This window comes from Bufo bufo, chromosome 7, assembly GCF_905171765.1.
Source record: "Bufo bufo chromosome 7, aBufBuf1.1, whole genome shotgun sequence".
In the NCBI taxonomy this organism is placed as follows: Eukaryota; Metazoa; Chordata; class Amphibia; order Anura; family Bufonidae; genus Bufo; species Bufo bufo.
Window position 1 is genome coordinate 143,778,465 of NC_053395.1, and position 23,620 is coordinate 143,802,084.

The 23,620-nt window shown below is 43.5% G+C and overlaps 1 protein-coding gene across 1 annotated transcript in view; it reads left to right on the forward strand.

Moving 5' to 3' along the window:
• Window positions 1–5,570: 5,570 nt before the first annotated feature.
• BZW1 (basic leucine zipper and W2 domains 1) overlaps window positions 5,571–23,620 on the forward strand; it is a 38,415-nt gene continuing 20,365 nt past the window's right edge. Inside the window, exons 1-2 of the mRNA XM_040439736.1 lie at window positions 5,571–5,689; window positions 16,518–16,593. Coding sequence (XP_040295670.1) covers window positions 16,530–16,593 — 64 coding nt within the window. The 5' untranslated portion in view covers window positions 5,571–5,689; window positions 16,518–16,529. The remainder of the gene's footprint in view (window positions 5,690–16,517; window positions 16,594–23,620) is intronic.

The window sequence follows — 23,620 nt, forward strand, 5'->3', positions numbered from 1 at the left end:
CCTGAGGGATCTCCTCCCAGACCTGGACTAAAGCATCTGCCAACTCCTGGACAGTCTGTGGTGCAACGTGACGTTGGTGGATAGAGCGAGACATGATGTCCCAGATGTGCTCAATTGGATTCAGGTCTAGGGAACGGGCGGGCCAGTCCATAGCATCAATGCCTTCGTCTTGCAGGAACTGCTGACACACTCCAGCCACATGAGGTCTAGCATTGTCTTGCATTAGGAGGAACCCAGGGCCAACCGCACCAGCATATGGTCTCACAAGGGGTCTGAGGATCTCATCTCGGTATCTAATGGCAGTCAGGCTACCTCTGGCAAGCACATGGAGGGCTGTGCGGCCCTCCAAAGAAATGCCACCCCACACCATTACTGACCCAATGCCAAACCGGTCATGCTGGAGGATGTTGCAGGCAGCAGAACATTCTCCACGGCGTCTCCAGACTCTGTCACATGTGCTCAGTGTGAACCTGCTTTCATCTGTGGCGAATTTGCCAATCTTGGTGTTCTCTGGCAAATGCCAAACGTCCTGCACGGTGTTGGGCTGTAAGCACAACCCCCACCTGTGGACGTCGGGCCCTCATATCACCCTCATGGAGTCTGTTTCTGACCGTTTGAGCAGACACATGCACATTTGTGGCCTGCTGGAGGTCATTTTGCAGGGCTCTGGCAGTGCTCCTCCTGTTCCTCCTTGCACAAAGGCGGAGGTAGCGGTCCTGCTGCTGGGTTGTTGGCCTCCTCCACGTCTCCTGATGTACTGGCCTGTCTCCTGGTAGCGCCTCCATGCTCTGGACACTACGCTGACAGACACAGCAAACCTTCTTGCCATAGCTCGCATTGATGTGCCATCCTGGATAAGCTGCACTACCTGAGCCACTTGTCTGGGTTGTAGACTCCGTCTCATGCTACCACTAGAGTGAAAGCACCGCCAGCATTCAAAAGTGACCAAAACATTAGCCAGGAAGCATAGGAACTGAGAAGTGATCTGTGGTCGCCACCTGCAGAACCACTCCTTTATTGGGGGTGTCTTGCTAATTGCCTATAATTTCCACCTGTTGTCTATCCCATTTGCACAACAGCATGTGAAATTGATTGTCACTCAGTGTTGCTTCCTAAGTGGACAGTTTGATTTCACAGAAGTGTGATTGACTTGGAGTTACATTGTTTTGTTTAAGTGTTCCCTTTATTTTTTTGAGCAGTGTAGTACCAACAAAACTTCCACCCTATCCCGTAGTTTCTAAAATGGGGTCACTTTTTTGGAGTCTCTACTCTTCCTTCTGCGCCCTGCCGTGTGCCCGTACAGCAGTTTAGGACCACATATAAGGTGTTTCTGTAAACTACAGAATCAGGGCCATAAATATTGAGTTTTGTTTGGCTGTTAAAGGGGTATTAGCAACACGCCGTTTCATACTTACCTGCTCCCGGTGCGCTGTCCACTTCCTGGTTTCGGCACTCGGCAGGGGGCGGGCTCCATCTTGATTGAAGTCTTCTCCCGGCCGGGCCGCGCGCTGGACTGAACGCGCACGCCGAGGCCGCGCATGCGCCCTGGTGACTTCTTCCTGGCAATTATACTATACTGGCCAGGAAGAAATTACCATAGCGCATGCGCAGCCTCGGCGTGCGCTTTCGGGACTGCGCGCGGCCGGACGGGAGAAGAAGTTGTCTGCGCAAGCGCAGCCACCGCGATTCCTGAGAAGATCGGTGGCCGTAACCAGGGGAGACGGAAGACTGCAGTCAGGTAAGTATGTGTTTATTTTCTTCTAAGGGGTGGGAATTAGTTAATTAAATATATTTAGAAAAATGATCACTGTTAAATCATTAACAGATTTAACAGTAATCATTAAGATGATAATACCCCTTTAACCCTTGCTTTGTAACTGGAAAAAAATATAAAAATGGAAAATCTGCCAAACCGTATGGCATTCCTTTCCTTCTGCACCCTGCCGTGTGCCCGTACAGCAGTTTACGACCACATATGGGGTGTTTCTGTAAACGACAGAATCAGGGCCATAAGTATTGAGTTTTGTTTGGCTGTTAACCCTTGCTTTGTAACTGGAAAAAAAATATTAAAATGGAAAATCTGCCAAAAAAGTGAAATTTTGAAATTGTGTCTCTATTTTCCATTAATTCTTGTGGAACACCTAAAGGGTTAACGACGTTTGTAAAATCAGTTTTAAATACCTTGAGGGGTGTAGTTTCTTAGATGGGGTCACTTTTATGGAGTTTCTACTCTAGGGGTGCATCAGGGGGGCTTCAAATGGGACATAGTGTAAAAAAAACAGTCCAGCAAAATCTGCCTTCCAAAAACCGTATTGCATTCCTTTCCTTCTGCGCCCTGCCGTGTGCCCGTACAGCAGTTTACGACCACATATGGGGTGTTTCTGTAAACTACAGAATCAGGGCCATAAATATTGAGTTTTGTTTGGCTGTTAACTCTTGCTTTGTAACTGGAAAAAAAATATTAAAATGAAAAATCTGCCAAAAAAGTGAAATTTTGAAATTGTATCTCTATTTTCCATTAATTCTTGTGGAACACCTAAAGGGTTAACGACATTTGTAAAAGCAGTTTTGAATACATTGAGGGTGTAGTTTCTAAAATGGGGTCATTTTTGGGTGGTTTCTATTATGTAAGCCTCACAAAGTGACTTCAGACCTGAACTGGTCCTTAAAAAGTTGGTTTTTGAAAATTTCGGAGAAATTTCAAGATTTACTTCTAAACTTCTAAGCCTTGTAACGTCCTCCAAAAATTAAATGTCATTCCCAAAATGATCCTAACATGAAGTAGACATATGGGAAATGTAAAGTAATAACTATTTTTGTAGGTATTAATATGTATTATAAAAGTAGAGAAATTGAAACTTGGAAATTTGCTAATTTATCTAAATATTTGGCAAATTTGGTAGTTTTTTTTAATAAATATAAATTATTGACTTCATTTTACCAGTGTCATGAAGTACAATATGTGACGAAAAAACTATCTCAGAATGGCCTGGATAAGTCAAAGTGTTTTAAAGTTATCACCACATAAAATGACACTGGTGAGATTTGCAAAAAATGGCCTGGTCCTGAAGGTGAAAATGAGCCCGGTCCTTAAGGAGTTAAAATACATATAATTACGGTATAATAATAATATTAAAAAAAAACACATGTCTTAGGCTACTTTCACACTAGCGGCAGGATGGATCCGACAGGCTGTTCACCCTGTCGGATCCGTCCTGCCGCTATTTTTCCGTGCAGGGTGAACAGCCTGTCGGATTCGTCCTGCCGCTAGTGTGAAAGTAGCCTTACCTAGGGTTGTCACGATACCAAAATTTTGACTCGATTTCAATACTATAAAAAAGTATTGCGATACTCGATACCACGTGAAAAAAATAAAACACCAAAAAAGCCACGTGCATTCCAGATTTCATGGAACGTCTGTACCAAAATAATATTTTTTTTGGTTATGGCGTTTACCGCATAGGAGATATTTTTAAATATTTTAATAGTTCGCACTTTTTCGGGCATTGCGATATGTAATATTTTTTATTGTTTATATATTTTATATGTAAAATTCATTGGTGGCTCAGTGGCCACAGCCCCTCCACCACCAATGAATATAGTTTATGCTTAATACAAACGCAGGCTGCGCTGCGGGTGCCGGCCATGTCCCATACCCGGCACCCAGCCTCTATGACTGCGCGCTGCGATCCGCCACTATTAACCCCTCAGATGCCGCACCTGAGGGGTTAATAGCAGCGGATCGCAGCGCGCAGTCAGAGGCTGGGTGTCAGGGAAAAGGATATGGCCGGCACCCGCAGCGCAGCCTGCGTTTGTATTAAGCATAAACTATATTCATTGGTGGCGCAGTGGCCACAGCCCCTCCCCTCCTCCTTGCTTCTATCAGCCCATGTCAAAACCCCATCAGCCCTCAATTTATTTCAGACCCCCATCAGACCTCAATGTGAGACCCCATCAGACCTCAGATCAGCCCTCAGTGTCAGACCCCCCCCCCAGAGTTCCTTGCCAGAACCATCAGACCTCAGATCAGCCCTCAGTGTCAGACCCCCCCCCCCCCCCCTTCCCAGAGTTCCTTGCCAGAACCATTAGACCTCAGATCAGAATAAAATACAAAAAACTCATCTTTCCTCTCCTGCGCCACGGCTCTTCTCCATCTCCGGCAGCAGTTGAGCTCCCATGTCACCTAACTGCGTGCAGCGTCAGGTCATAGTGCGCGCACTACCTCCTGGTGCTGTACGCGGTCAGGACAGTGCCGGCCCCAGGAAGGAAGACCAGGGAGGGTGAGTACCGGGAGGGTGAGTACCGGAAGCATTCGCAAAGCTTCACTCCCAGCAACTAATGCATACTAGTGAGTGCTTCCATAATTGAAGCGCTCACTAGTATTCGCTTTATAAGATGCACTGCCATTCCCCCACACACTTTTGGAGGAATAAAGTGTGTGTTATAAAGCGAAAAATATGGTATGTGATTTATTATGTCAGTTTTCCATCATAAATAGTGTTGAGCGAACTTGTGTTTTAAGTTCGGCGTACAAGGTTCGGGTTATTTAAGAATTCCGCTACCACGGACCATAAAGGAATTCTATGATGGCATGCACCACAGAAGCCTATAAGAGGTCTATGCTGGTCAGCACAGACTTCTACTATGATGGAATGCCTCCTATAGGCTTCCGTGGTGCATGACATCATAGAATTCCGTTATGGTCCGTGGTAGCGGAATTCTTAGATAACCCGAACCTTGGACGCCGAACTTAAAACACAAGTTCGCTCAACACTAATCATAAATAAGAAAAAAATGCTGGTCTTGATAAGTCTCCTCCACAGTGACCCTCTCACTTCACTATAATGCAGGGCTCTGGAATACTTGGTGGGTTGGTATTTTTCTAACACATAAGCCAAGTGTCCTTAGTGAGCTGGATGTGACTGGACCCTTAAGCAGGTTATTTCATAGTGATGTTCTATAGTTCTACAGTATACAGCAGTGGACGTAAGGCCTTTACACAGGGCAGCACACCAGCTGCGTATTTCACAACAGTCGCATTTGTAGAACTTGTGGCGTCACCTCACTTCCCGTTTACACCTTGGTCAGTACTTTGGATAAGTCTATGTAAGCCCAAACCAGCTGAGGAACCTACTGACCAAAATCCTGACCGTGTGAACACGGCCTAACACATAGGAACAATGACCCAAAATGGTGGAAAACAATGTGAACCCGCACGTCTCAATCAAGTCCAGTTCAGGTACAACGTTATCTGCCTCTGCTTCTCGACCCCGCCCTGCTGTAGCCCCGCCTCCGCCCTCTTCACCAATCAACTACTGCCGACTTCAAGTCCTTTACACATAGGGGAACTTTTGATAAAATATCAAATGGCATTTTTTTTATAATACCCATATATGTCATCCAAAAAGGCCATATTCTGAAAGATTCTTTATAAGACCTGTGTATGTTTATTATATTTTGCATGAGCCCCAAACGTAAACATTTTGTTTACAAATAAAGCTTTATGCTCCCCCGCACGTTAAAACACAATAGTATAATCCACCTCTTTTCCCGCCCCCAGTGACGTAAGCGTGACGTGATCCGGCCTTTCTTTCTCCCAGTCGTCTAGCAGCACTAGTCGGAAGAAGCCTCGTTGTTTGTGTAACTTCCCGCCCCGTCTTTGGCCCGTTTCCTGCCTGCCTTACATTCGGTGAGATATGTGCATGGTTCCCGGGGTAACCGGTGAGCTCGTGTGTGTCTCGGTGGAGTAGGTGTGCTTCGTCTAGGCCCGGACCTGTGTGACTACAATGGCGGATCCGTTCGTTGTTATGTTTCCTCTTCTTCTACCACAGGCGGCCGGACTGACACACGCAGGCCTGGGATCAGTCCTCTTCCCGGTAACCTCTGGGCCTGCAGCTCCTCCCGTCTGTTCACATTGGGTTATCGGTTCAGGACGATCCTCTCCCTCTGTGTAGATGACAGGTGCTGAGCTGGTTATATCTATAGAGAGGGTGGGCACAGCTAGTAATAACTCACCCTTTCTCTACAGCCAGCTGTAACTAGCGGCGCCCACCCCTTCTCTTCAGCTGCATCTGTGGGGAGGGGGTGGGTTGAGGTAGTGTATAGTAGGAGCTGAGCTAGTAGTATCTGTAGGGGGAGGCTGGGCTGTACACAGGGCAGTTATTGGGAATGCTTGATGATTGCCCTGTAAGTCTGTCTTAAAAGACCATTTAAAGGGGTAGTCTAATCTTGGACATCTATATCCTATCCTCAGGATCCAGCTTAAAGGGGTTGTCCAGCTCTGAAACCTATATGGGCAGCTCGGCCGGACATGTAGAAGGACGCATATTTGCCTCCCTCTGCTGCTTGGTTTGTGGCTGCCTCAGTCCACTCCTGCATCTGTCACGTTTTGGTCTTCTGGCATGGACAGGGGTCACATGTGGTGCAGCAACGGTGAGGTCACACTAAGCAGCATGTGACTGATGTGCCCTTGGGCAGACAGGTCACCGCTGTGGCCAGGCACTGGCTGCAGCAGCACACATGACCCCCATCCTTTCCTGAAGTTGGAATGGACAGGAAAAATGACTGATGTCCAGAGAAATACTGCCTTTGTGTTTCACAGCATTGAGTAAAACCATATGGACCGCATTTAATAAATTGGGGATGAATTTAAAAATCTCGAAGCGATACTCCAATGAAATGTTTTCTTCTGTTAGTACAGAACATCGTGTAAACTGGGCATACTGACGTATACGTGATATTCTGTCCCAATGGGCTTGGCAGAGTCTTAACCGTGTATCAGAGGAATATGGCTAAAAACAAAGCAGATAATTACTTCACACGGATGCCATCCATATTATGTGGATCCAGGTTTTGCAGAGCGCATAATACATACGATTGCATGCATGAGGTCCGAGTGAAAGTTGGACCTCCGAGTCCTCCATACTCGGAACAAACTGGATAAAGGTGACTTGTAGTTCACCGTAGGATAGTGTCGTCTGTAAAACGCTACTGAATATAGCAGCGCTATGTAAGTGCATACAATTAATAAATATAGGACAAGCATATTGATGGCAAGTTGAGTGGTCGAAAAAGGTGCACAAGCAACATGAATAACCGCAGCCTTGAAAGGATTGTCAAGAAAAGGCCATTCAAGACTTTGGGGAGTCTCACAAGGAGTGGACTGTGGCCAGAGTCAGTGCTTCAAGAACCACCACGTACAGATGTATCCAGGACATGGGCTACAACTGTTACATTCCTTGTGTCAAGCCACTCGTGACCAAGAGACCACGTCAGAAGCATCTTTCCAGGCCTAAGGAGAAAATGGACTGGCCTGTTGCTCAGTGGTCCAAAGTCCGGTTTTCAGATGAAAGTAAATTCTGCATTTCACTTGAAAATCAAGGTTCCAGAGTCTGGGGGGGGAGAGCAGAGAGGCACACAATCCAAGTTGCTTGAGGTCCAGTGTGAAGTTTCCACAGTCAGTGATGTTTGTGGAGCCATGTCATCTGCTGGGTGTTGGTCCACTGTGTTATATCAAGTCCAAAGTCAGCGCAGCCGTCTACCAGGACATTTTAGAGCACTTCATGCTTCCCTCTGCTGACAAGCTTTATGGAGAAGCTGATGTCCTTTTCCAGCAGGACTTGGCACCTGCCCGCACTGCCAAAAGTACCAATACCTGGTTTAATAACCACGGTATCACTGTGCTTGATTGGCCGGCGACCTCACCTGACCTAAACCCCATAGAGAATCTATGGGGTATTGTCAAGAGGAAGAGGAGACCCCAAACCCAACAATGGATACAAGCTGAAGGGCCGCTATAAAGGCAACCTGGGCATCCATAACACCTCAGCAGTGCCACAGGCTGATGGCCTCCATGCCACACCGCATTGATGCAGTAATTCGTGCTAAAGGAGCCCTGACCAAGTACTGAGTGCATATACTGTGTGTACTTTTCAGGAGGCAAACATTTCTGTAGCAATATATATAATATGACTTTTTTTTTTTATATATATATATATATATATATATATATATATATATATATATATATATATATATATATATATATAAAAGAAAAAGAAAGAAAGCAGCACACAAAAAATGAACGGGTGCAAAAAAATCCTCCCAGGAGACCTGCGACCAAGATCCCAAATGTAGATAATGTAGCAAAAGAAGGCAGCACTCCAGTTTGCAGTAAAAAAGTGGACGGTTTATTCACTCATCAGCAACGTTTCAGCTCTCACATTGGAGCCTTTTTCCAGCTGAGTAACATGTGCAAAATTACATACATATATAGTGCAAGTAATTACCAAAATACAAATTAACCCATCATATAATAAAGTGCAAATGCATAAACATAATCATCACATTACAAATATAATCAGTGTATTGTCATAATTTGATATAGCAGCAATACAGACATAACCGTAAGAAAATTCATAATATAGTGGATGTGATATAAAATCACCAAACTGTCATAATGACCAATCAAATGTGAAGGTGAACAGGTGTGTTTAAACATGATATAACAATCAAAAAAGATTAAAAACCTTTGAATGAGTCACTTGCGGCTGACAGGGCATGGTAGGAACTGTTGGCGTCCGGAAAGGAGCATGGCGCATGCGCCGCTCCAACCACTATCGCGAGATTCACTGAGGTAATGTGTGGTAAAACAACCACATCAAAGATGGCCACTTTGGAACAATGTTTAAGGGCGCATGCGCGTACCAATGCTACCGCCCATACGAGTTTGACAGACACAGATACAGTGTCCGAGCGCCGCAGTGTACAGCAGAAACAGCTGATCTATTCATCGGGGGCCGACGGGTCAACGTGGGTCACCAGTGAGATATCTGTACATGTGGGATGATGCGGTTGTCACACCGTTAGCATCCCACTGTCCAGACTGCCAGCATATCCGCTCTATGTCCCTTATAGCCATACAGTAGACGATGTCCACTTGAAATCGGCCTGAAGGACACAGATAGAACTGCATCGGGGCTCATAGTATATATAAATGTATATAGAATAGGTCAACTGTACCCGTCTGTATAGGTGTCACCCCAGTCCCAAAGGGGGCTTGAGTCACACCATGGCACAGACCGGTACTGACCATAAATATTAATAGAACTTATTACAAGATTATGAAAAAAGGGGATCGCCAACATGTTCCTCCAGGCTTCGCCATACGTGAACATTCGAACTTTTATGCTTCAGAATAATTTCCTATAAAAAAAGAAAAAATATTTAATGTATAGCACATGTTGTTTTCCATATGAGTCATCAAATTGGGAGAGAACACACATAAATTCAATGACTAGACAACCCTAAACTCCACATTTAAACCTTGTGGCCTCAAAGTGCCAAGTGTGTAGATCCAATAAAGTTCACGCTTTTTCAATAACTTTATCCGATCCCCACCTCGCCTTGACAGAGATATTTGCTCCAAAATTCTAAACCGTAGGTCATCTTGTGTATGTTTAGCTTCAGTGAAGTGTTTGGACACTGGGAGATCCATTTTTTGTTTTCTAATTGAATACCTGTGTTGGTTGAGACGGGTTTTGACGTCCCAAGTGGTCTCACCAATATAAAGCAGACCACACGGGCACACCAACAAATAGATGACATAAGACGAATCACATGTTAAATATTGTTTGATCTTAACCCTGTGGCCCAGGGTAGGGTGCAAAAAAGAATCCCCTCTCAACATTAGTTTACAATTGATGCAGTTATAACAAGGATAACAGCCTTTGCGTGTGGAGCCAAAGTAGCTCTCACATGTCTCCCTTGTGGATCCAATATCAGACTGTATGGCTATAAGGGACATAGAGCGGATATGCTGGCAGTCTGGACAGTGGGATGCTAACGGTGTGACAACCGCATCATCCCACATGTACAGATATCTCACTGGTGACCCACGTTGACCCGTCGGCCCCCGATGAATAGATCAGCTGTTTCTGCTGTACACTGCGGCGCTCGGACACTGTATCTGTGTCTGTCAAACTCGTATGGGCGGTAGCATTGGTACGCGCATGCGCCCTTAAACATTGTTCCAAAGTGGCCATCTTTGATGTGGTTGTTTTACCACACATTACCTCAGTGAATCTCGCGATAGTGGTTGGAGCGGCGCATGCGCCATGCTCCTTTCCGGACGCCAACAGTTCCTACCATGCCCTGTCAGCCGCAAGTGACTCATTCAAAGGTTTTTAATCTTTTTTGATTGTTATATCATGTTTAAACACACCTGTTCACCTTCACATTTGATTGGTCATTATGACAGTTTGGTGATTTTATATCACATCCACTATATTATGAATTTTCTTACGGTTATGTCTGTATTGCTGCTATATCAAATTATGACAATACACTGATTATATTTGTAATGTGATGATTATGTTTATGCATTTGCACTTTATTATATGATGGGTTAATTTGTATTTTGGTAATTACTTGCACTATATATGTATGTAATTTTGCACATGTTACTCAGCTGGAAAAAGGCTCCAATGTGAGAGCTGAAACGTTGCTGATGAGTGAATAAACCGTCCACTTTTTTACTGCAAACTGGAGTGCTGCCTTCTTTTGCTACATTATCTACATTTGGGATCTTGGTCGCAGGTCTCCTGGGAGGATTTTTTTGCACCCGTTCATTTTTTGTGTGCTGCTTTCTTTCTTTTTCTTTTATATATTTGGACCCTAGGAAGCCAAGCACCTACAACATGGATCATACTATTGGATGTACAAACTCGGATGTGTTTTCCTATACGCCTGAAGATGAAGACAGAATATTACATGATTCGGTGAGAGACGTTACCTTTTTATCCACAATCTCTGCTACTGACATCAAAAGGAAACTAGAAAATGAAAGTAAACGTTTAATTAGTCTGGAACTACACCTTGTCACCTTAAGTGAATATCACATTGCACATAGGATCCCCAGAGGGATGCGCTCTCATTTGAGACCCGACCTCTTTATCAACAACGCCGATTTTTGTGCCAGATTTGTTCAAATCTCAAATAAATATGCATTCGACATTATTCTGCTAAATGTAGAATTTCTACAGAAAGAAAAAGCAATAGTACAAGGGACATTATCTGAATTGACAGACAAACTGAAAACTGTGTTATCCACAGATGATTTTGATGCGTATATGTCCAACAGCGTGTTACATCTTGATAAATTTCGGGGAGAACTACAGAGCAAAAAACGTCGCAAATGGACACGTGACGTGGACGATTATGCCACGGGTTTTGTGTATAATTGGCAAGGAGATCAAAGGAGGAATCGGAGGATGCCAGGGGAGAAGTTTGGATCCAGGTCCCCTTCTACCACCAGGAAATCGCAGGGACATAACACCCGGGAAAATGTTACAGTGTCACAGTTGGACATTAATTCTGCTTCGTCATCTACACCTTTTTTAGGGGGGACCCCCGGAACGGCAGAACTCGCCGAGGGGGTAGGAGACAACACAAACAAAGGAAAAGGGAAAAATGTGCAGCCCCAACAGGGCAGGACTTTAAGACGCAAGATATAGTGGTAAATATCTCTTCAACACCTTTGAGCACTGCACAACTATCTGTACTGAATAAGGGTCTGTCATATTGTCCTGTAAATGCAACCAAATGGTTTGACCTAGAAATTGATCTGCAGAGATTTCTGCGTAACATTAAACTGAAAGTATGGTTTGCTGAACAACATGACAGACCTACATCTGAAAATACAAGTGTTAGTGAGCTGTCTTTGAAAAGTTTGGATTTATATGTTAAAAGTGATTTTTCTCCAGCCATTGATCATCCTGCTATTGAGGCTTTTGGTTTGGCGGTCAAACGCGATATTGAAAGTCTCAAACAAGAAACCTCTCAACAATCACTTAAATTTGCTAATATGACAAAAACAGAGATAAAGGCACTTAGTGATCTGGCTTCGGACCGCAACCTCACCATCAAGTCTGCTGACAAAGGTGGTGGGGTTGTGGTCATGGACACCAGATCCTATGTAGCCGAAATCAGACAACAACTCGCAGATACTGATGTATATGAAAGAATCTATAATGATCCTAAATTTGTGCTATTGAGGGAGCTCAAGGAGATATTAATTGCAGCTAAAGAGAAAGATATAATTGATGAAAAAATCTTTGCTTTTTTATATAGTGATAAGCCTGCCACGCCAATCCTATACACTTTGCCTAAGATACACAAGTCTTTGACTTCACCCCCGGGACGTCCTATTGTCTCGGGGATGGACTCACTGTTCTGTAAAGCAGCGATTTTTCTTGATAAAATTTTGCGTCCGTTTGCTCTATCCTCAAGATCATACATCAGAGACACTAGTGACTTCTTGACCAAGATCGGTGGTCTCTCCATCCCCAAGGGGGCACTAGTGGCCTCTTTCGATGTAGTAAGCCTCTATACTTCGATTGAACACGAATTGGGCATACAAGCTATTGAACATGTTTTACAGAAAACAAACTATAGTCAGGACTGTCAACGATTTTTGAGCACTTTGTTGAGGTTCATCCTAACCAGAAATTATTTCCTGTTTCAGGATGACTTCTTTTTACAGTTACGGGGGACCGCGATGGGGTCTAACGTGGCGCCGACCTATGCAAATCTTTACATGTCACATCTTGAGGAGTCTGTCGTCTATGTGAGCCACCACTTCAGCCATGTGCTGGGGTGGTGGCGTTACATTGATGACATTTTCCTGATTTGGGTCGGCGCCACGGAGGACCTCATCGCTTTCCATAGCTTTTTAAACACCATTGATCCCAGTGTAAAGTTTACATTGACCCATTCAGAGACATCTTTGCAATTTTTGGACACACAAGTTGGCATACAAAATGACAGGTTAGTGACGGATATATATGTGAAACCCACAGATAAAAACACCCTGTTACGTTATGAGAGCCATCATCCCAAACCTATGATTAGGTCTCTCCCTTTCAGTCAGCTTCTCAGGGTCAAAAAAATTGTTCAAGATCCAGAAACAGCGGAGAATAGATTACAAGAAATGGGGTCCAAATTTCAAACACGTGGGTATCCCAAAAAATTGATTCGAGAACAACTGAATAGAATCAATTCACTTACTAGAGAAACCATCAGAGAAGGTTTAGGTGAGCACAGGTCCACACAGGCAAGAATCCCTTTTGTATCAGAATTCAGTACCAATAGTGGTAAGATTGCTGCCATAATTAAAAAACACTGGCGAATCCTCAGGATGCGTCTGTGCCATGGTGTGACTCAAGCCCCCTTTGGGACTGGGGTGACACCTATACAGACGGGTACAGTTGACCTATTCTATATACATTTATATATACTATGAGCCCCGATGCAGTTCTATCTGTGTCCTTCAGGCCGATTTCAAGTGGACATCGTCTACTGTATGGCTATAAGGGACATAGAGCGGATATGCTGGCAGTCTGGACAGTGGGATGCTAACGGTGTGACAACCGCATCATCCCACATGTACAGATATCTCACTGGTGACCCACGTTGACCCGTCGGCCCCCGATGAATAGATCAGCTGTTTCTGCTGTACACTGCGGCGCTCGGACACTGTATCTGTGTCTGTCAAACTCGTATGGGCGGTAGCATTGGTACGCGCATGCGCCCTTAAACATTGTTCCAAAGTGGCCATCTTTGATGTGGTTGTTTTACCACACATTACCTCAGTGAATCTCGCGATAGTGGTTGGAGCGGCGCATGCGCCATGCTCCTTTCCGGACGCCAACAGTTCCTACCATGCCCTGTCAGCCGCAAGTGACTCATTCAAAGGTTTTTAATCTTTTTTGATTGTTATATCATGTTTAAACACACCTGTTCACCTTCACATTTGATTGGTCATTATGACAGTTTGGTGATTTTATATCACATCCACTATATTATGAATTTTCTTACGGTTATGTCTGTATTGCTGCTATATCAAATTATGACAATACACTGATTATATTTGTAATGTGATGATTATGTTTATGCATTTGCACTTTATTATATGATGGGTTAATTTGTATTTTGGTAATTACTTGCACTATATATGTATGTAATTTTGCACATGTTACTCAGCTGGAAAAAGGCTCCAATGTGAGAGCTGAAACGTTGCTGATGAGTGAATAAACCGTCCACTTTTTTACTGCAAACTGGAGTGCTGCCTTCTTTTGCTACATTATATATATATATAGTAACTTTTGGGTTTTTATTAGCCGTTAGCCTTAATCATCAACATTAAAAGAAATAAACGCTTGGAATACATCGCTCTGTGTGTAATCTATAGAATGAGTTTCATTCTTCAAATTGAATTACTGAAATTAACTTTTTGATGTTCTAATTTGAGATGCACCTGTGTATCAGATATCAGTCAGCCCGCCATACCCTTCGGACTACAACTCACATCTATTTGTGGCTTCATTCAGCTTGTTCATGAGCCTGAAGGTCCAGTTTTCACTTGAGGGCCGCTTTCATATCGGCGCTCCGTTGTATGGGAGCCGAACTAAAACCAACGCAGCCTGATGGACCCAGTATAAGGTCCTTTGAGTTTCTGCTGGGGAGTTTACTGTCCATAGTCGTACATGCAGGATGAATTCTTGTCCAATATTTGGCATCTACAACTAAGGTCCCTAACTGAGCCCCTGATGCAGATGTGAGGTCTGCCCTACATCCAGTGACCATGTAACAATCATTTATTCTTGTGTGTAACACAGCAGAAATGTGTTACTTTGTTTCAGTAATGTAATTGGCAGGAAGAGATAATAGATTTGGGTCATGGTAATTTAAGAGACTCTCCCTCTAATCCTCATGAATTTTTATTATAGATTATTTAATTTTTTTTTCTTCCTGAGTTAATAAGGCTACTTTCACACCTGCGGTAAGTGTGGATCCGTCTGATATCTGCACCGACCGATCCGCACCTATAATGCAAACGATTGTATATGTCCAGAACTGATCCGTTTGCATTAGTTTTGTTCAAGATAATGCAAAAAGGGTCCGTTTTGACTTGCATTGAAAGTCAATGGGAGGCAGATCCGTTTTCAATTGCACCATATTGTGTCAGTGAAAACTGAACCGTCCCCATTGACTTACATTGTAAGTCGGGACGGATCCGTTTGGCTCCGCATCGTCAGGCGGACATCAAAACGCTGCAAGCAGCGTTTTGGTGTCCGCCTCCGGAGCGGAATGGAGGCTGAACGGAGGCAAATTGATGCATTCTGAACGGATCCTTATCCATTCAGAATGCATTGGGGCTAAACTGATCCGTTTTGGGGCGGCTTGTGAGAGCCCTGAAATGGATCTCACAAGCGGACCCAGAAACGCCAGTGTGAAAGTAGCCTATGCCATAGCTATATAGATCTGTAGTTGGAATAAGGCCCCTTTTACACGAGTGAGTTTTTTTTTTTTTTTACTTAGCAGTTCTGTGTTGCATGAAAAACGCTGCATGTTCTATACTGTGTAGGTGCGGATGCAGTGTTTTTTTTTCACTGATGGTTGCTAAGAGATGTTTGTAAACCTTTAGTTTTTTTTTATTTAATTTTTTATTGTGTGTGTGAAAAACGCATTGCACCCGCGTTGAAAGAGCTGAACGCAATCAGACAAAACTGACTGAACTTGCTTGCAAAATGGTGAGTTTCCCTGAACGCATCTGGACCTAATCCGTCACGCTTGTGTGAAAGAAGCTTAACTTTTTAAAGTGTGCCTGAGTTCTCACAAAATTAGCTTTATGGATGTGGATTGTACAAGGAAGCACAACTCCTGAAGGGACAGGTCTTTTTGGGCTTCCCTAAAGTCTTCAGCGATATTATTCCCACCCTTCAGCTGTACAGCCAGATACATTTCACTCAGAAGCAGGGAGTGTCTCTCCATTCTGTGGATTCTGCCAGCATTGTACTGCTGTGACGTCCTTTCCCTTACTTCCTACTACGTTTTCAGCTCGAGCTTGCAGAACAGATGAGGAAAAAATCACTTAGGCCGTGAACGGTCCGTGGTATCCCGGCCGGGATTCCTGCTGACAACATGAGCGCACAGCGTCATTGGTTGCTAGGATGCCGTGCGCTTCATGCCGCCACTGCACTACAGTAATACTCGTATAGATCATACGAGTGTATTACTGTAGTGCGGCGGCATGAAACTCACAGCGTCATAGCAACAAATGACGCCGTGCTCTCCTGTTGTCAGCAGGAATCCAGGCCGGGATACCACGGCCGCGGAACACCTCTGTGTGCATTCGGCCTTATAGAAAGGCAGGAGGCTCCTGTGAATTCAGAAGCGGTGTAGAAGCAGTTTATCGGGATCTTGGATAGCACATGCCCCATTTCCTGTGAGCAGTCATGAGTCTTACTAGGGACTGATCTTCCCTGCCAGTGGAAGGGAGACCCGTAGTGGCAATGACTTTGTTTGTAAAATATTATATATATATATATATATATATATATATATATAATCTTTATGCACAAACTACTAGGGCCTCTGTTTCTGCTTGCAGTTAGTGACTATTAAATTTACCTTTTGACTATCACTTTCTGCTAACTATTTATTTCTCACTTTTACAGGGCATCTTTTTTATGAATAATCAAAAGCAACAAAAGCCAACGCTATCTGGCCAGCGTTTTAAGACCCGAAAAAGAGGTAACTTTTTCTCCAATTTTGGCTACACTGCACAGGGCCTGGCTCACTACTGCAGAGGTTGTGCCAATAGTAACTAATATTGAGCACACTTTAGCATACCTCTGCTCATATGTCAGAGGTTTGGAATAAGAGACACAAACAGATGATGTTTCAGATGTAATGGTGAGGTCCAGTGATCTTAGAACTGACATGGCCAGTCAGAACATGCTTTACAGAAATTGGGCTGTGTTCATGTTTTTGTGTGTTACATGTCTCCGGTTTAAAGGGAACCTGTCATAAACTTTGTGCTGACCGTACTGAGGACAGTATAAAGAACTGACTGAAATGCTGTCAGCGGTGTGTCACATCAGCTAAAAGAAAGTGGTTGCCGAGAAGCAGCAGCATAATCATTGCAGCTCATGCCTTGAGTTAAAGGGCTTCTGTCACCCCACTAAACTTTTTTTTTTTTGGTTACTTATAATCCCTATACTGCGATTTATGCATACATACTGTAATTAATCATTTTGGTTCAGCAGATTCTGTTAAAAACTTACTTTTAAAATATGCAAATTACCTGTCTACCAGCAAGTAGGGCGGCTACTTGCTGGTAGCAGCCGCATCCTCCTATCCTAAAGACGCCCCCTCCGCATGTTGATTGACAGGGCCAGCGGACGGGATCTTTCTCTGCTGGCCCTGTTTGCATTCAAAATCTGGCACCTGCGCCGTACCTGTCTTAAGTCGGCGCAGGCGCACTGAGAGGACGCTCGCTCGGCCGCTCCTTCCTCAATGTGCCTGCGCCGGGTGTAGATGTGACATCATCGGCGCAGGCGCATTGAGGATGGAGCGGCTCAGCGAGTGTCCGCCTCAGTGCGCCTGCGCCGACTGAATACCGTTACGGCGCAGGCGCGAGATCTTAATAGCAAACAGGGCCAGCAGAGAAAGATCCCGTTCGCTGGCCCTGTCAATCAACATGCGGAGGGGGCGTCTTTAGGATAGGAGGATGCGGCTGCTACCAGCAAGTAGCCGCCCTACTTCCTGGTAGCAAGGTAATTTGCATATTTTAAAAGTATGTTTTTAACAGAATCTGCTGAACCAAAATGATTAATTACAGTATGTATATGGATAAATCGCAGTATAGGGATAAGTAACCAAAAAAAAAAAACTTTAGCGGGGTGACAGAAGCCCTTTAAATCTACCTGAGAAGAGTCATGGTTATTCATACTGGTATACACATAGTGGTCCATTAGGACCTATTAACGTCTTTTTTTTTTTCATGTGCTACTAGTATTTAAAACTTCACTTTTATTAGGGTCTCTTTATTAAAATACTTTAGCAACAATACTGGAAAGTTAAAAATCACCAGTGATTGCAGATCACCCCCTTCACTTGGAAGCCTGCTGCTGTTTTAAGTCTTTCACAGCAGCATGCTAGCTAGTCATTTCAGCTTTGGTCTCATTGCTACATTAGTCAATTGCCTGTGTTTCTGCATTCACTATATTGCTGTGCTAGCTGTTATTCCCTCCTCTCAAGGAGTTCCCTCTCTGCTGATCACTGTTACTAAAAACACAAACGCACAAATCTCCTGCCTCCCGACATGTTTCGCTGGAAAACCAGCGTCTTCAGGGTATCATGCAGGTATGTGTGTTGGGGGCAGGTATGTGTATACCATTAAAGTCATCGTCGCACATGTGCTCGGAGGTTCTATGATTCTACAACAGTGATGGTTATTCATAATCTCCTGCTCTCCTGCCCACCTGCCGATGACGGAGAGGCTTCTACCTAGTTTTCTCCCTTTCTCTCTAGGAGAGAACTGCCAATCAGCAGATGGGTGAGAGAGCAGGAGATTATGAATAACCAGGACTCTTCCCAGGTAGATTTGACTCTTCAAGGCCTGAGCTGCAATGATTATGATGCTGGTTCTCAGCAACCACTTACTTTTAGCTGATGTGTGACACACCACTGACATCAGCATTTCTGTCACTATTTTATACTGTCCTCAGTACGGTCAGCATAAAGTTGACAGGTTCTGTTGTGCATTTTCATACGTATACAATATTATCTAATGACATTATAATCAAAATGAATGCTCATCTCATTGCCTTTAAGAATAAGATCAGCCTGAACCAAAGTTATATTATATGGCTGAGGAAGCCAAGATGAGTTCATGGCAAGTTCAGTCTATATAAAAAAAAAAATAAATAATTGCAAACATAAATGGACATTGTATTTAAAAGTTATTACTAAAGATACAAGACCATCTGTTAAGGAGTAAGTCAACTCCCTAAAACATGTCTGTCTGAAGGGAACAAGGTTACTTGATAAGGACTCATATTCCTTGAGGCACACCTGCTGTGTGAGGTTCAATTTATATATTCATAATTATATTATATATATCTTTGCATGGTATATTTAGTTTACAACATATGTTAATCAATAATTCATATAATGTGTTATCTATGTGTAACAATGTATCGATTTTATGTATGTCATACCATGTATTTACCATTTAGAAGGTATTGTAGAAGATACAGAAACCAGTAAGTTTGTTACTTGGGTTTCTGGGAGAAGTAAACGCCATTTCAAAATAAGTTATTTATGGATGTAGATAAATGAAATGTACAAGTTCCGATGCCAAGCATCAAAGCCGCTATATAAAATTTTCATCAAGTCAACCTATATTTCAAAAAGATAGGAGAAGACAGTCAACTCCAAGTCCAGGATATAGGTAATTGTCAGGAAAGACCTTCCTCAATGATTTATATGGAAAGGTCAACGAGGTCCTGAGAACATATTATTAGATATTTCATTTTAATGCTTAAAAGTTGGGATGTTCACCTACAGTTCCGCAGTGCCATCTGGAGGCAGATGGGCAACATTATATTATTTCATTATTTATTCTATACCATATTAGGAGTTGAGATAACGTCATGATGTTATTAGCATGCGAATACACCCACCCTACCTGATTGGGAATCCATAATCTAAAGGGGATGATTCTTAGATAAGGGGGGGAATAATTACTCGTGAGCGGAGTAGCATAAGGCCGCAAACGCGCGACAAAACGCCCCAAAGAAGCTCAAGAACTTTTTTGAGCGTAGGGCGTTTTTTCAGCGCGTTCAAACGCGCTGTAAAACGCTCAAGTGAGAACCAGGGCCATAGGGAAGCATTGGTTTTCATGTGTTGAGCGTTTTACAGCACGTTTGAACGCGCTGTAAAACGCTCAAGTGTGAACCCAGCCTTAAAGGGGAGCAAGAGAAAAAAGAGCTAGAGAAAAAGATCCATATATCCATTGATCCATCCATTCATTCAATCAAAAAGAAAAACTTTACCAGAAGAAACTTGGATTATTCTTTTGGATTACTAGGAAAGTTCTTCAGAACTGGTCCCATCTGAACTCTGTCTACCTTTGACCCGGTAACGTATATTTTGTTTACTACTCGTGATATTAATAAGATATTTCTCTCGGTATATAGCCAAGAGTTCCCATACTGTGGGAATATATAGTGTTAGGTGCCTCCATAATGCTGATTATTCTCTTAGCAAAGATGCATATTGTTAATGGAAGATCTGACATTATTTAAAAAGAGGACTAAACCCTTGGAAAGTTATTTTCCTTAGTCTGATTGCTGAGTTGAATATTTTATCATATTAATATCATCATATATTTTTGATTGGTCATAGGGAAAACAGAGTCAAGGGATAACAGTTATTTTCCTGTAAATCCGTGTTTTATTATTATAGCCTGTTTGATAACAGAAGATCCTAAGTTTCTCTTGGTATATGAGTCCGTTTGTTAAAAGTATGACACTGGTTGTCATGAATCAATAAATCATACTGTGCTGATCAGATAGGGGTGTGTTAACACCACCGTGTGGTACATTTTGGGCATTATTTTGTAACTTCATCATTTGTTTTGCAGTTGTATTGTTTTTATATTTGTTTTTATAATCGATTATATATTTTTGCATATACAATTGTTCCTTTGTTTCACTGCTTGCACAAATCAAATTAAGATACTTGATAAAAAGAACTTAGAGGCGTTTTTTATGTCCGCCTGAAGGATAATATATTATTTTTTTATCCTCTTTTATATGAAGATTCTTTTTCATATAGAAGATATATGACATAGACACTCTAACAAAAGTTTAAAATGCTCTGCTTTTCCACGCTGTAGAGTCCAGCAAAAACTAAATGTGTTTTTTTTTTTTTTTTTTTTTTTTAAACATTGGAATCCTGTGGTGATGGATGTCTGTGTGGCATCCGTTTAACGTATACATCATGTGAAATGTGGGTCAAAAACCTGATGTGAACCAGGGGCGGACTGACAACTCGTGGGGGCCCCTGTGTCCCCGCCCACCCTTAAGCCACACCCCGCCCCATCCACATATTGCGCCACCCACATCACCTACACTTGGTACAGAATTTTTCTTCACTATGTTTCTAGGGAATTTTGCCAACAGGGCGAACAATACAAAAGTGCCCCCCACCAATCACTTTTAAAGTGACCTTACTTTCTAATGAAGACGAAAAACACATTTTAAAAGAATCAGTTACCCAAGGTAAACCCAGTGACTTACAGGCGATGTTTCCACAGATTTCCGTTTGTTCACTTTCCTTTTCTTTTGAGTTTGTTTCCAGAAGCTCATGCGCAGACTTCTTCAGCCAGGGGTGCGCAGCCCCCTTTGTCACATAAAGACACCAGTATTAATAAATGACACAGGGTAGATGAGGTCTGTTACAGATTTTGCATTAGGGACCAGGGAATTCAGCTGATACCTTTTGACTCAGGCTTGTTGTTTCTGCAGTCCATCCCGACCCTGTATAGCAAATAACCCCCCTATATAGCTGCCCTCTTTTACACTGCTGCCCTGTAGTGTCCACCAATACTATGCCCGGTGCTGCCCCATGTGCCTACATTTACTTTCAAACTGCTGAGAACATGATAACATAATAAGTCGTGAAACTTTTGTGGTCTCATGTCTCAGTGGAGGGGGGACATAGAAGTACATAGACCAGTGAGGATACGGGAAGTAGTGGAAGAAGTGCGGCAGGAATCAGATGTGTCACTACTTTTATTCAGGGCTGTGGAGTCGGAGTCGAGGAGTCGGAGGCAATTTTGGGTACCTGGAGTCGGCAAAAAATGAACCGACTCCTACTAGATTTAAATTGGAATAAATAAAAAAAACAAGTTTAAATGTCCCAATTCACAAAGTTATAATTAATTAGTATTTTTCGCCCTATAAGATGCACCAAAAATATTTAACCAAAAGGTGTGCTTTTGGTGGCTTTTGAACTAATGGTGGTCTGTGGGTGGCACTGTTATGGGGGGCATCTTATCTTGTCATCCACAGACCCCCCCCCCCCCCTCCCCCATAACAGTGTCCCTGTGTAGTGAATGGGGGCCGGCATCTGTTTCTGTAATGGCAGCGGGGCCCGATGCCTGCTTCATTCATAAAGTGGGCGGAGCAGGCGCGTGACGTAGTGAGCTACGCTACGACCGCCCACCCGGCCTCCTGACTGCCAAAAAGTTAGTAGTAAGTAGTACAGCGCTAGATTTAAGATGATTGGAATACTTTAACGATACCCACAAGTTAGATATGATTACCGTATACTACAGTGAGCGGGGCCCGGTGTAGTAGAATACAGTGACTGCACCAGGCCCCGCTGCCATTACAGAAACAGATGCCGGCCCCTCCTCCCGCTCAGCCTATTCACCGGATGGTCGCAGCATTTGCCCCCATAAGATGCACTTCTATTTTTCCCCCATTTTTGCGAAAAATACGGTACTTCTCTACTGTAAGAATAAAGGCCAATGCATGCAGTGCGTCACGTTACCGCAAAACTAACACGTTAAGTGACCATGAAGAAGCATGCTTTTCATATGCTTCCCTATATGGCACGCAACGCACAGTTAAGGAGCGGCAATACTTATACTTTCCGTTGTGTTCCGCTGTTACGGGGAACGCAGCGTCCATGGTTAACCTAGCCTCTCACTGATAACGGATTAAGTAAATATGATTTTTGCAGGACTAGAGACACTTGTATAAGTGAAGGGATTGGATAGTCAATAGGTCAAGACTGAAGCTGTAAACCATTTGAAAAACTGCTGTCATTTAGCTAAGGCTATAAAACCTTGTAAACTCAGATTGTTAGCTTAAACTTTAAACATGACTATGGGATTCTACTAGGGAAATCATGTTTTACAATAAATGCCCCTTCCTGGATCCCCCCACTGCCCGATCTTCAGCAGAAGATCAGCACACAAAGGAGAAGGCAGCAGCTTCCTAGCCAGTAGTTCTGTGGTAATGACATGTATGTTGCCTTTCTTTCCTTCAAGGAATATATAAAATACATTTGCATATTAAATACAGAGGAGTCGGAAGTACCAAAAACTGAGGAGTCAGACCATTTATCTACCGACTCCACAGCCCTGCTTTTTATTATTTTTTTAAACATTTTAAATCGGTTTTCAAAAATGAATTCTACACGGCTAGATAAACCCTTAACACAGAGCCCACATGAGATCTCCAAATTAATGCAGACCTCTGGGCCAGATCTCAAATTTAATCCAGATCCGCCCCCAAATTCATACAGATCAGCCCTCAAATTTATTCAGACCCCTGTCGCCCCCTATAACCTTCACCTCACTCCATTAAATGCAGCCCTCAGACTAGAAGAAAAACCACATACAGTGTATGCTCTCCTCTCTGCTGCTCCTCCTCCAGGCGCCGTCGCTCTTGGTTTAGCACTAAGTGCAACACTGGTGCCAGGACAATGTCCTGACATCACACAGCGCCAGGTCATAGCGCAGCAGTAGTGCCGACAGTTTCTGCCCACATACACTGAGCACCCCCATCCTCCACACAGCATCTCCCCCTCATGCACAGGCTCCAGCACATGTACATTATGGTTTATACTCCCTGAAGAAAGTTCCTCACAGGTCAGAGCTGCCTGAAGCCTCTCCAGATAAGCTGCTCCTCCTCCTTATGCCGCTCCACACAGCCCTCAGTGCCTTGTCCTCTTCTCACACAGGCCCTGCGTCCTTGCC